The sequence below is a fragment of the Stegodyphus dumicola genome, chromosome 3 (assembly GCF_044657685.1).
Source record: "Stegodyphus dumicola isolate Sdum_Otavi_A_Nest chromosome 3, ASM4465768v1".
Classification (NCBI taxonomy): Eukaryota; Metazoa; Arthropoda; class Arachnida; order Araneae; family Eresidae; genus Stegodyphus; species Stegodyphus dumicola.
The window spans coordinates 90654999-90668858 of record NC_140770.1 but is presented as its reverse complement, the minus strand read 5'-3'; the positions used below and the strand labels follow the sequence as shown (position 1 = coordinate 90668858).

Here is a 13860-nt window from a genome sequence, read left to right as displayed (position 1 = left end):
TAAAGTTTTTTTTTTTTTTTTTTTTTTTTTGTTGTTATTGCTCATCAATTTCTTCCACTACTCTTCAGATTTTAAGATAACTACTCTGTCTGAATTCAAGACAAAATTACACAAAGAATTACAATTGCTTCAAAAGGGAATAAGAATCCGAGTTGACTTTTCTTCCTGTTTCACTGAATGTTTCATAATTTTTAACAGTGAATCAATTACTGGCAGTTATATATATCTTTAATCAATCAACACTGAATTAAAGAATCTAAATCTGAAATGAAACATAATGCTCAAAATTAAAATTGCAAAAATTTTTAATAGTCTCAAAACCGTATTTATGCATATAAAAAAAAATGAATGCAATTTTTGCTAACACTTTACGATATAGAATAAATAAGTATTCAGCAGCCACTAATAGAGTAAACCAAATTCACTAATATATACATATTACATTTAACATACACAATTAAATTTAACATATTATATATACATATAAATTAGCCAGAGATGATGAGAACATAATACTATTTCAAATTTTAGTAACTAATTGGCTACCAGATACATTTTTTGCATATTGCACATCAGAAGAGATAGATATTTTTCCTTAGTTCAATAAAAGTTAATATATGTGTATTTATTTAAGTTCCTGTGCTTAACAGCAAAATGGTACTGATGAAGAAATTTCTTAGAAGCAGCAGAAAATGCAAGCAAATATTTTTGTTAACACTTTAGAATATGGAATAAATAGTAAATCAAATTTCCTGATTTCCTAACTAAGCAGATTACTACACATAAACTTAATACGTACATATTAGATTTCACATATATACATGCAATATTTTAGTTGCGTAGATAGAGAGATAGATCCAAAAACCAGTAACTTCCAGACATGGCCATTTCTAAACACAATTTTATTCTATGATAATTCGCATCAGCTCACTTTTGGTGCAGACGATATTTATCCAATCATATTTAAATATAATAATTTTTATGTACGTTGGGTTTCAAAGGTAAGAAAAATGCAGGCATCTTAGACTGAGAAGCAAAGCAGCGATGTTTGTATGGCGGAAGCTAGGAAAAGGAATGATGTAATTGTTCTGCAAAGAGTATTTATACTAAGTATGATGCATAAGCACAGCAAATCTGTGATTAATTTTAGGTTATGTAATATGGAAAGATCTCAAATTTGGGAGAACAGATGAATTTAAGGGGGAGGGAGAACATAAAATCTAGAATAGTTAATTTTGAGGTCAGCAATCATTTCTTAACCCATTAACTGCCAAAACTACAAGGAATGTTTCTTTTCTCATGAAAATAATAACAAATATTAAATTAAGCATTTATAACATAAATTTACATTTAAAATTTAGAAAATGCTCTTACCTGTGGAAAAAGCGAGTGTTGCGTTCGTGCAACGTCAGCGGAATAAGACTACGAATGTTTAGCGAGTAGGATTGTACTTGTGTGATGTTTCTTTTGAGTGGAGCGCAGGATTACTTTTTAGCTGTATAACCCTTTATAAATCTACAAATCACTTTACTTGTAATTAATTTAATATTAAAATATACATTGTATTTCTTTTACAAATACAGATTATTTCATTTGAAAGATTCAAGCAAGAAAAGCTTGATTACAATCATGATGTAAAGCTACATTACATACTTTGCATCTATAAACAGTCTGGCTATGGTACTCTTTACAACAAAGTCATTTGCTATCAACGGACTTAACGATAAAATGTCTACCATCTCCATGCAATGGTTTTTGAATGCTGAATTTACTATGTCTTTCTGTTGCTGATATATTTCTGGCTAATTCTACACTCTCAATAGGAGTTTGCAAAAAGAATAATGCATTCTCGCGTCTGAAATCTAAAACAGACTTTATATTTCCAGTAGTAAAAAGTGGTGATATTTAGTAAGTTTAGATACGGTCTCACCTCATATAATTTATCAGTATTGTCAAATGCAAATTCTGCTTCATATTCCTGTACTGCAAACGTGATATCAATTCTCATACAACAGGAACAGAAATGTGCTTATCAAAAGACCAATACATTTTTTCTTGAGGTAAAGAATGATATCCTGAAAGCAATAATATTTCAATAAATCTTCTCATATAGACTTCATATGCAATAAATTATGAGCATTTTTTTCCCTGAGCGTATATATTTGTCTGTTCAACAAGAAGAGAGTAAATGTCTAAACCAAAAAGAAAATTGAAAATACATGCACTAGCTTTACCTTGTGTTTTGTCTTTTATAATTTCTCTTCTATCTCTTTCTTCATGTTCTTTCTGAGACATAACTAATAGTTCCTTTTTTTATCCACTTCAAGATTTCAGTCTTCTGCTTTTTAAACTTTTTAGTATGACTATAACTGCTTTTACAAGGCTGAAACTTACTTTTTACGTGAATTTCAACATCCACAGCTGTATCATTTGGTAAAATATCATTATCATTATTTAAAACATTGCTATTCCTTTCTTCTTCGTCACTAGCCTCTGCAATTTCTGGGGGAACAACAACAATATCAGTTTCATTCTGGTCATTATTAACATTATCATCATCTGTTTCTTCATCAAAATTCTTTGAAGGGCTTCTTCTAATGTAAGATACGTCGTTCTAGGCATTTTTAAACAACCAGAACATGAAACAGAAGATCGAAAGGAATGAGTTAAAAAGGAGATTGACTACCCGTTTCCTGCTGACGTTGCGTCAACGCAACACCTGTTTTCCCTTTCTTCCCAACACAAATATAAACATCTGACTGATGTAATGTTCTGATAAATGGTGACCTTGAATAAAAATAGATCACTCATAAAGACGGCGATTCTTTCGTTAAATATTTTAAGTAAAAATACCCGGTTGAAATTTTGCTTAAAGTATGAGATTAATTATTATAAACAAAAGGATTGTTGAAGGCAAATATTTTTTTACAGAAATAATCTTCATAATATTTCCTACACAAAATCATCTGCTGGTATAAAATATCTTAGGTAGTTATATTTATATACGCATTTATTTTGACCGTTGCTTCAACACAACACCAGTGGCTAATGGGTTAAAGCAGCCATTGTATTTTGTTATATCTAACATATATATATATTAGCCAGAGATGTCGAGAACAGAATACTATTTCGAATTTTAGTAACTAATTGGCTACCGGCTACAATTTTTCCATATTGCATATCAGACAAGACAGATATTTTCATTAGCATTGTGTATTTATTTATGTTCCTGTGCTTAACAGCAAAGCATCCATTTCAATATATTTATAAAGTCTCCCAAAGAGATTTCTAAAGCAAACTGGTTGGTATCTTTATTACACACGGGAAAAAACAATGAAAATGCCCAAGCAGCCAGCCCATTTGCCTGGAATCGAACTACGAGTATTTAGAAATTTTATCGTTTGGCGATCGGTGAGCCATATTTCTGAAGAAATCCAGTGATTTCTTTCTTGTAACCCAGTAATTTTATAATTTATTACAATATGAATAAAAAAGGGGGAAATAAAGCTTATATAACACACAAAATTCACTAAACTCAAAATGTTTTCTTCTTGGCCAGAAGGGAACTGAGGATAGCCTCCCTTTTGAACTTCAAGCAAATTATTCAAAGATAGAATAAGAAGACGTTTTGAAATCACTATTACTAAAGTAAAATGTACATTACAAGTGCAGTGATACTTGTATAACAAGAAAATAAATAACACAATATTATAATAAATTCATGAATTAGTTAAATTTTCAAAATTTAATATTTGGGTGTAATTTTATATGATCTTATTTCTAAAACAACTGCCAAATATATGTTAGCCATACACTACATATTACTATAATACATGTCCTTTATCACGAATTTTATACCTATTAGGTCTGAGAAAAAGTTTATGGCATTTTTGGAGTATAATTCAATTGGTTTATTTATAACGTGAAAAAGAATTTATTTAAACCAAATATGCTGCATTATTATTGGCAATGTTTCGCCATCTTTTGGGTAGAGCCAAGATGCCATCTTTGAAGAACTTCTGTAGTTTCTGGTTGAAAAACTGAGTTAAGTGGTTTTTTTCACAGGGCTCTTTTGAAACAAGCCTAATTTCATTGAGAGAGTTCTGCAGAGATCAGAACAAGTCACAGTCTGATGGTACTATATCTGGACTATACGGTGGATCCATTATAACTTCCCAACCAAGCTTGAGCATTAGACAGTAGTCGGATGTTGTGATGATGGAAGACAACATTTTTTCTATTACTCAATTTGAGCCATTTTCATTCAACTGCCTGACGTGATCTCTCTAGTTATTCACAGTACAGTTGAGAATTAATCATCTGACAAACTGTAAGTAGCTCACGGTAGACAATTCCCTTCTAGTCCTACCAAGAAAAGAGGGCCATTGTTGCCTTTATGTTCCGTTTTTGGTTTTTCCTCATGCTGTGGTTGCCGATGATTGGCCGATGTAGTAGTATTGACAGATTAGCCAATGTTGTGTACACCAGAATTGTGAACGTGATAAGATTCGCTGGTTTTTTTTTTTTTTTTTTTTTCCTCTTTGGTTTTTCTACTGTTGCAGCCTAGGTTTTTATTATTATTATTTAAGTTATGAAATAAATATTAGTTTTATTTTAGATTAGTTCTACTTTTTATTGAACCCTTTGGGTACATTTGATGTATGAGACTCATCATCTGCTTACTTGGGCGAAGTTACGGTGGACAAGTCTGACTTGTCATCTGAATTTAATCTAATCAATACAAAATCATTTAACAATACCACATCGTTTGCAAGTGAAAAATTGGGCACATTTTCTGGGGAATATTCCGACAACAGAATTAAAGAAACGCCCTACAAAACAGCGTTACGTATGTTATAAACATAAACTAAGAAAAGACATTTGGGAATGCAAACTATGCCAGGTACCTTTGCATTTACCGACATGTTTTGAAAAATACCACATGGTACAAATTTATTTGAATTTAAGTTGGTTCTTGTTCTGTATAAATATTTCTATTTTGTTTCATTTATATATTTATTTATATTTTGTAACTAAAATGCTGTTTCAAAAATATATTTATATCACCAATATAAGTATATTCCAAATAAAATGCATTACTTTTACATATTAATCCATATAGCAACAAATTAAATCCATCTCATGGACATAAAAATATTCAAATAATTCAGTACTCAAATGGATAAGCAAGGCACAAAGTATGCTTTTGTTACCACTCCAACAACAACAGGTTATGGGCGAAATTCCACTTAGCATTGAAGGAATGTAAGGGAATAGGGCCATTATCTACAAAAAGAAGCTAACGTGTTTTAGAAGTTGGTTCAAGAGGTTGTGCTCATGCATAACTAAAGATGTCATTACTACCAGAAGGGTTAGAACTGTTGAACCAAGACAACTGGGACTGATGGAAAATCGATATCACAATGCTGTTAAAAGACAGAAATTGTTCACAGAAGCTAAAGAAGAAGAATTGGATAAAAGTGTGACAAGGTGTGATAAGCAGGATTTCACACTGAGAGAAAATAGAACCTTCAGTACATTATATTGTGGAATTAAAACCGAGTTCAGGCCATTGATATAAGAATGTTCAAGTGGTAAAAAAACATGGGAGGTTCTACAAAAGCAGTTCGAACCAAAACAAAAGCAAGAATAATCCAGCTTCTGGATGAACTCTTCAGCATTAGATATGCACTGGATGAAGAAATTGGGCTATTCATCGTGAGGATAAAAATGACTGCAAAGAAGCGAACCATAGCTGAAAACAGCAAATATTTTTAAAGGGCTTCAGGCAATTCAGAGGTTACCCCAGGAATACTCTGAGATAAGACAGTTGATTTATAGGTGGACGGACGAGGATTTTACACTGGAAAAAATTGCTGAAGAGCTGGTAAGGGAAGAAAGTTGACTTACATATAAAGGTGGATTTTGAAGACGGCAAGGTAAGTATATTTAATGCTATTAAGACAAATGCAGAGGAAAATAGTCAAGTTGAACTAATTCTAAGAAAAAAGTTGGGAATATGAAGATAGGGCCTTGTTATGTCATAAAAGTTGACACTTAATGGCTCAGTGTAAAGATAAAGAGTTAATGTTAGTAGAAAGTTATATGTCAACTAGATAAAGGAGGTAATGCAGATAAATTTAATTGGGTCATAGATGCATCAGCTAGAACTCCTTTCTCTAATAACAAAAATTTAATGACAAACTTTGAGGAAGTACTCTCCAGCTCCCTAGATATACATATCTCTCTAGCTGTACAAAATTTTGACAGTGGAGTACTAGGAAAAGGTACTGTCAAATTTGCAATAAAAGTAGGCAGCCAAATAAATTAAAATTGGTCTGAGTCAGAAAATGTATTGCATAATCCAAATCTAAGAAGAAATTTACTATCAAGAGCAAGGTTAGAAATGGCAGGGCCCCATCTTATACGTTCAAACAGGAAGATATAAATATATTTTAATAAGTAGGATAGATTACGTTACGCAAAATGATATGATGGACTCGATCACGTGAATTTGCTTACAGAAGCAGCAGATGAAAAGGAAGCTGATTATGGTACAGAAACTGGAAAGTTAAATAAAGTAGACAATGCAAACCTAAGATTTTGCCAAGTAAATTTTGATTATATACAGAATACTAGTAAAAGTCAAAGTGTGAAAGGTTTACCAGAAACTGGAAAAACAATAGAGAAGTGTGAACCTTGTACTGAACCTTGTATTGAGGATTAAACATATATTTATATCTTCCTGTTTAAAATTATAATTTATATATATTATATAAATTATAATATATATAAATTAAACGTATTGAGGATTAAACATATATTTATATCTTCTTGTTCCTGTAACTTAAACGTACACAGTTACTCAGATGTTGATTACACAAGTAATAAGAATGTGTGTCCATGGGTGGATTCATATTATATTTCAGATGAAGTACCAATAATTTGAAAATCTTTTGGTGAATCTTTACATTATGGTAACTTGGCAATTTTTTGGCAAACATTTGGTGACCAACCCTGCTACAGCAACCTGCTAGTTTTGCTTTGGACGCCATTTTGTTTTCACAAAGTAAAGGCATGGTTTTTTTTTTTTTTTTTTTTTTTTTTTTACTCAACATTTTTTCCAACAATCTGCTAGCCGAATTACGCTTATACTATAACTTTTATGGAACAAAAATGCTTATTCATGACAAAGATTAGATGCGAAATTGGGAGAAAGTGCAGAATCGCAAACTGCTTGCCGCGTTTTTAAGAATTGCACATACATGGTATCCATGTACACGACCTATTTTCACTTAAAAAAACATCCTTGAATTGCACAAACATGGCATTGCGCACACTCTTGACTTTATCTATTTACACATCGACCTATTTTCACTTAAAAAGTCAAAGAAAATTGACAAAAATCCAATTATTCTTACTCTTGTAAAAAGCGACAAACAAATAAGTGGACGATTCTGCACTTTAGCAGCGAAATTGTTTCTAAGTGCTTATTAGCTAAAATCACGATCAAAATTTTCCGGAAAATGTCGCATTACACAGGGTTCGTAGCCACATTTTAGTTAAAAAAATAAGCACCTATAAGCACTTTTCAAGCACATTTTAAGGAAAAAATAAGGAAATATCTAATTATATTATACACAACTCCATAACCTTAAAAGAAAAATTAGACTTGTAATTTAAAATATGAGCAATTCAATATTTATTAAGAAAATGAGCATTAACCTCAACCATGGAAAACGATTAACTTTTTTTTTAAATTTTAAATGACAGTTCAATTTACAGAATTAGTTTACAATGAGAGAAAAAAAAACTATGCAGAACTAAACTATATTACAAGATTTAATGACGAAATTTCAGTTCAAAATATAGAAAATAAATAATAATAAGCCATATTAATTGTATTCGTTTGGCACCTAATAATAAATATAATTTATTTTTCCACTCATATTAATACAGTCAAAAGTCGTTAATTCGGACACCCATAATCTGGAATGATCTATAATCCGGACCTCAAAGCTAAAAACTTTCTGCGCATGCGCCGCGTTGACGCATGCGCATATGCGTTTAAGCGTGCGTGTAAGACCTTTACGACTGCGCATTTGCGTGTGCACAAGCGCAGAATACGTTTTCACTGCGCGTTTAATGTATAACGGACGGTATAAGATAAAATTATCTAATTGTCTATTTCAGTTAATGTTGATGATTGCGTTGTTCCTTAATCTTCGAATTGGATCCGGCTTATTTTTTTTTGTAGACTGTAAGAGCAATTTTATAAAAGTAAGCTTGAACTTTCGATTATGTCAAATAGAATTTCCGATGCTGGAGCTCCCAAAGGATCTACGAAAACGAAAGTATGTTTCGATGTCCATCAAACAAAAAGTGGAATTACTCCAAAAAATGGATAAAGGCATATCCTTTGTTTATCTAACCGTCTCTGCGCGGGGGGGAGGGGGAATGTGGCGGCACGCAATGAACTGGAAGTTGATCTGTCAACACTATCGTTATCTTCAGGGCAGATGTTTTTATTTTATTCGGCTTATAATTCCTTATTAAATGTAGTATTTCATCTCGATGTACTTCGTCTTTGATATGATTTAAATCAAATTCATGGTCATTATAAATATCACGAATACAAATCAAATAGTTTTCTGGTTGCAATTTTCTAATTTCGGCTATGCATAATGTATGCTTTACGCATGCGCGCGTTGAAAAAAATGTTTAATAAAGTAAACAAATAAATATTAAGCTTTTTTTTTTGTAAATTTTGATACCCTTTAGATCATAATTGCTCATTATTTTATAAATTATGGGTTTATATTTTTAATTTTATAATTTCTGCATGCCATCTTACCAGATTTAAACTGATGATCTATAATCCGGAAAAATCGATAATCCGGAATCACCGAAGTCCCGACGAGTCCGGATTAAAGACTTTTGACTGTATTTAAATAATTTAACTTAAATCAAAATTCTGAACATTTTCTAAATTTTTATTGCATAACAATTTTCCCTTAACATATATTCTAAGCAAAGTAATTTAAGTAAAAAAAAAGGCACATTTCTGAAATCAGAAGAAGGGAAATTGCTTCATGCAGTCATCCTTTAACAGTAAAAGCTGAGCTAACTCGCTTACTCAGAAAATGCCGAATATTCTGGATAGTAACCAAAAAAAGAGGAGTGGGAGAGATTGTAGCCGTTCTTTAGATTTCTCGGCTAAATAAATGATTTTGACATTTCGATATGTGCATCATATAAAAATAGACCAACGGATCTGAGAAATATGCTGCTTAGAAAGCACAGTAAAACTCTTTTAAGTGTTCATAAACAAATCTTAGACTGAACGTCAAAATTAATTATCTCTGCAAAATACCACAAACATTATTGCACAATACGTGCGGCTAATTCTTCCACATGTGATATTACATAATCGGAATCAACAGCTGCCAGTATCCGGAGAATAAAGAACTAAATAAAGGAAAAGAAAGAGACTTACTAATCTGGGGTGTCTCTGATTCTAATTTTCAACAGACTGCGTTAAATTTCGGGAATAGAATCAATCTTCGCTCGGGTTGGGTAGACCGCAAAAGTGAGAACTATTCAATCCAGATTATTCAATCATTAGTCCTATTCAATCCAGATTGGAAAGTGACACAAAAAAAGTCTGATGCTTCAATATTAGAGATTTTGCGGAGAAAGGGGAAAACCTCCCAACCTCCGTACTGTATAAATTATTGGCAGGAAAAAAAAAATTATTTTGACTATTCAATTATTTTCCTTTTATTTAAGCCATTCCGAATATTATTCCTTAGAAAGCTAATCTGTGTAAAAAAACACCCATTTTTTGGAAGTTTACCTATACTTCACCAGTTACTGCAACTATATTATTATAAATATTCATGCATATGCTCATAATATAAGCATAACGATCATAATAAACATGAATACGAACTGATGACCACGCGGAACGAGAATGCAAATTATTAAAATCTTGATAGAAATTCAAATGTGTGTAGTATTTGGGTGGGAGGAAAAGAATACCAAATGTACCGGAATTTTCTACTGTTTTCGCAATTCTTTGACCAATAGAACGACGTGCACCTGTCTGTACTCTCACGCGTACCATAGGTTACGTCAATGCACAGAAAGGGGGGAAAGCAATTTCTGGGAGTATGATTTACCATCTGACGTTGCATATAAGGAAGAAAAGTTGTTTATTTAGTTTCGGCTTTGGTACGGGAAAAAATATGCGCGTTCATTAAAAAAAAAGGATTAAAAAAAAGCACTAAAAGCAAAAAATAAGCACTAAAAACAAAAACATAAGGGCTTTAAAGAAAAAGTAAGCACCTATAAGGGCCTTTATATTTTATTTTCAAATATAAGGACTTATAAGCACTTGTAAGGACTGCTACGAACCCTGTTACATGTCTCATGATCTCTCATTTCTCTGAGACAAAATAATCTGTGATTCGAACTGTGTACTTCTCAGATTATTGCTAAAGTCCTAGCTAGTAACCTTTATCGCCTTACCAAAATGTCACCAAACTACCTGTTACCATATTCTAAAGATTAGCCAAACTTTTAAACAGAAATGTGTATGTTTATTCAGCATGGAGGCCTTATCGGAAGCAGCAAAGGAATTTATGTGCATGAAAAATGTCTTACAAGATGAAATCTTAAAGTTCAGTTCGAAAGAATGCAAACTATTTTGTGATAATAAATCTGCTATTGATTTTTTTTAGGTTACCAATAAAAAACCGTTGGACTGAGCACATTTACATATGATATCACTATAGTATTAGAAGATTCGTGTTTGACCTCGATTTCATCTCCACCAAATTAAATAATGCAGACTTATTTACAAAAGCTGTATCTGCTATGAACTGTTTACAGTACTTAAGAACAATAAGTATAATGTTCATACTGAAGTATGCATTTTTAAAATTTTATGTAAGGCTTTTTTGGGGGGATGAAGAAAAGAGGGCCATTGTTGACTTGGATGTTCAGCATTTGATTTTTCCTTACGGAAATTAGATCAGAGGTGAGTCGGTAATAAATAACGTATTGCCGCTGATTGATGAATAATGCAGTATTGGCAGATTGGCAAATGCTGTGTATTTATATGCCGGAAGCATGAACATGATCAGATTCGGTGTTTTTTCTTTTCTCTTTGATTTTAACATAAAAATCATTGTTTCAGTCTAGTTCTTATTTTTATTTAAGAAAGGCAAAATATGCTTTTGCTAAAACTCCAGTGACAACAACGTTGAGCTTCTTTTTGTAGCAAGCTTTGTGTAAATGGCTCAAAGTCCATCTCCATACCAATGCTGATGTGCTTATCTTGCTGGACTTTTGCAAGAATTTCATCAACCTTTTCAGTGATTGGACAACCAGAGAGTGATTCATCTTTTACATCAAAATTACTAGAATGAAAGCGAGCGAACCATTTCCGCACACAAGATTTTGATAAGGTACCTTCACCTTACAGAGCAAACATTTTTTTACAAGCCTGCGCAGCGTTCTTCCTTTTGTTGTAATAATATTGCAAAATAAAGTGCAGTTGTTACTTACTTTTCTCCATTGTCAAACGCAGACAACTTTCCACCCACTGTACCATGCTCAATGTTTATTCACTTATAATAATACTTGATGAATCACCTTTCCAGCAAGCATTTATTGGTGTCACTGCAATCTATGTTTCCTCAGTTATTTGCCATTGACACCATTTATTGGGGAAATTGTCACATGAACATTTTCCCAGACCCAATACATGTGCCGAAAAAGACATGTAAACAGTGAAATTATCCAACATGGAATGTAATGAAGAGAAGGTTTTGGCTTACGTTGCTTATTAAGAGAAAAGTTTCAGTTCTTGCAATTTTGAGTTCAGGTTCCAAATTAGCTACGTCATCAGCATTACACAAGATGTGACACAGACTGATCCAGAAATTATGCAGTCCAGAAAAGTTATTATTTTTATAATACAGAGAGACAATACCCAAATTAAAAATGAGGAATGAAGAAGCTATTACTAAATTAAATTATAAAGGTAATTTAATATTTTTTATATTACATATCTATATGCACATAAAATTTAAAACAATAAATTAATCTTAAAAAATATACATATACACATATCAGCTGCACAAAATTTAAGACTAGTATCAAAATATAATACTTTTAATAGCTCAATTATTATACAACACAAAAATTTTATATAAAATTTCATTCATAATAACATATCAGATATTGATTTTTGTATTCAAAATAAATGTTGTATTCATTTCAATAAACATGTTTTAGATACATAAAATGCATGACATTTCTAAACATAGTTAAAGAAATTTTCCATGGATTTTGTAATAAAATCAACTTATTCCAGAACTAAAGAAAAGAAAATAATTTTACAAATAATTTAAATAATAGCAATAAATAAGGAACATTAATTGCTCTAAAAATACCTTAAGATTAAATGAAAATTATAAGAAAATTATAATTATTAGCAAAAGCTCTACTTGTTTCAGATTTTAAAACAAAAAATAAGTTAATAAAAATGCAATATGGTATCTCATAATCATTCAGTTTTTTTATTAAATTATTTTTATTCCAGTCATAATGTTAATCACATACATATAATAGAAAGTAGAAAATATTACCAATAACATCAGGAGGTTCCCCTTTCAATCCTTCAGGCTGCTGACCTTGTAGCATATCTAATAATGCTTGAAGTGCTCTCATGCAAAAATGTGGATGGTTTTTTTGACTTTCTTTAATCAATTCGAATACTCCACAAAGGCCAATACCAACAATCTAAAATTCAGAAATATTTATTGCATAGAAATCATATTACAAATTACACAGCCAAAAAATAGCAGGTCAAGATCAAAAATAAACTTAGCCCTATTTCAGAATTCAAACAAGATGGCAATTTAAAAACCTTGTACTTTTTTCAAATGCTACTTTCTAATCAAATCTTATACAGCAGTCTTAAAATGGCAAAACAATTATACATTGAGCACATCTTACTGTGTCACATTATGTAAAACTTATCCTTTAAATATTATGCCAAATTAGTCTATTAAGCAATTTGACTTGAGATTATACTTTCAACGATATTTTTTAATTAGGGCAGGGTTTATGAAGTAGGGTCCCATCTCATCTAAGGATACGGGTTGCATTTAACAACCATTAAAAAACATTTAGAGGCTCTTTGCAACAGCAATTTGTAGAGCCCCGTAAACTGGTCTCTGGTACCATGAGATTGCACAGTATTCAACTCTTTACTTTCAGGATATTAAAAAATCTCCCTTTAAGATAAAAGCCAAAATTTATGCATATTAATATTGTAGGCAAAAAAATACTTATATTTCATTTTTTTTATTTCTTTGCAATTTTCTTTTAGTTTGAGAGGCTCCTTTTAAAGTTGAACTTCATATAAGCACTGTTATGACAGCTAATTACTTTTATACCAAACACTAACAAAGTTTTAAATCATTAAAAAAAAAAAAAAAAAAAAATTCTAAGCAATAGTTTTTGATAGAAAAATACATTTAAAAAAATTAAATATGTTTTCTTAAAGTCAAATATTAAATTCAAAAAATATTGGTACCTACCTTTGGAACTCTAGAACCTTCATTACTGTTATCATCATCATCATCAGATTCAGAATCTGTTAAGCTTGATGTTATGCTTTTAAGGTACAAACGAGTAGCTTCACATGTTTGTTTTTCTAAAACACATAGCCGTACAATTGCAAATACAACAAAAGAAGAAGGATTACTTCGAACGGCTAAGAAAGGAGGCTGAAGTGCTGATAATTCAGCAGAATCTCCCTTTCAAAGAGAAAGAAAAATATTAGCT

At 31.4% G+C, this 13860-nt stretch overlaps 1 protein-coding gene across 2 annotated transcripts in view; it reads right to left on the bottom strand.

Moving 5' to 3' along the window:
* Window positions 1-13860, bottom strand: part of hiw (MYC binding protein highwire) — a 256065-nt gene that overhangs the window by 236135 nt on the left and 6070 nt on the right. For both annotated transcript variants that reach the window (XM_085813060.1, XM_085813059.1), the window contains exons 3-4: window positions 13614-13832; window positions 12657-12810 (exon numbers count right to left, since the gene is read on the bottom strand). In XM_085813060.1, coding sequence (XP_085669186.1) covers window positions 12657-12810; window positions 13614-13832 — 373 coding nt within the window. The remainder of the gene's footprint in view (window positions 1-12656; window positions 12811-13613; window positions 13833-13860) is intronic.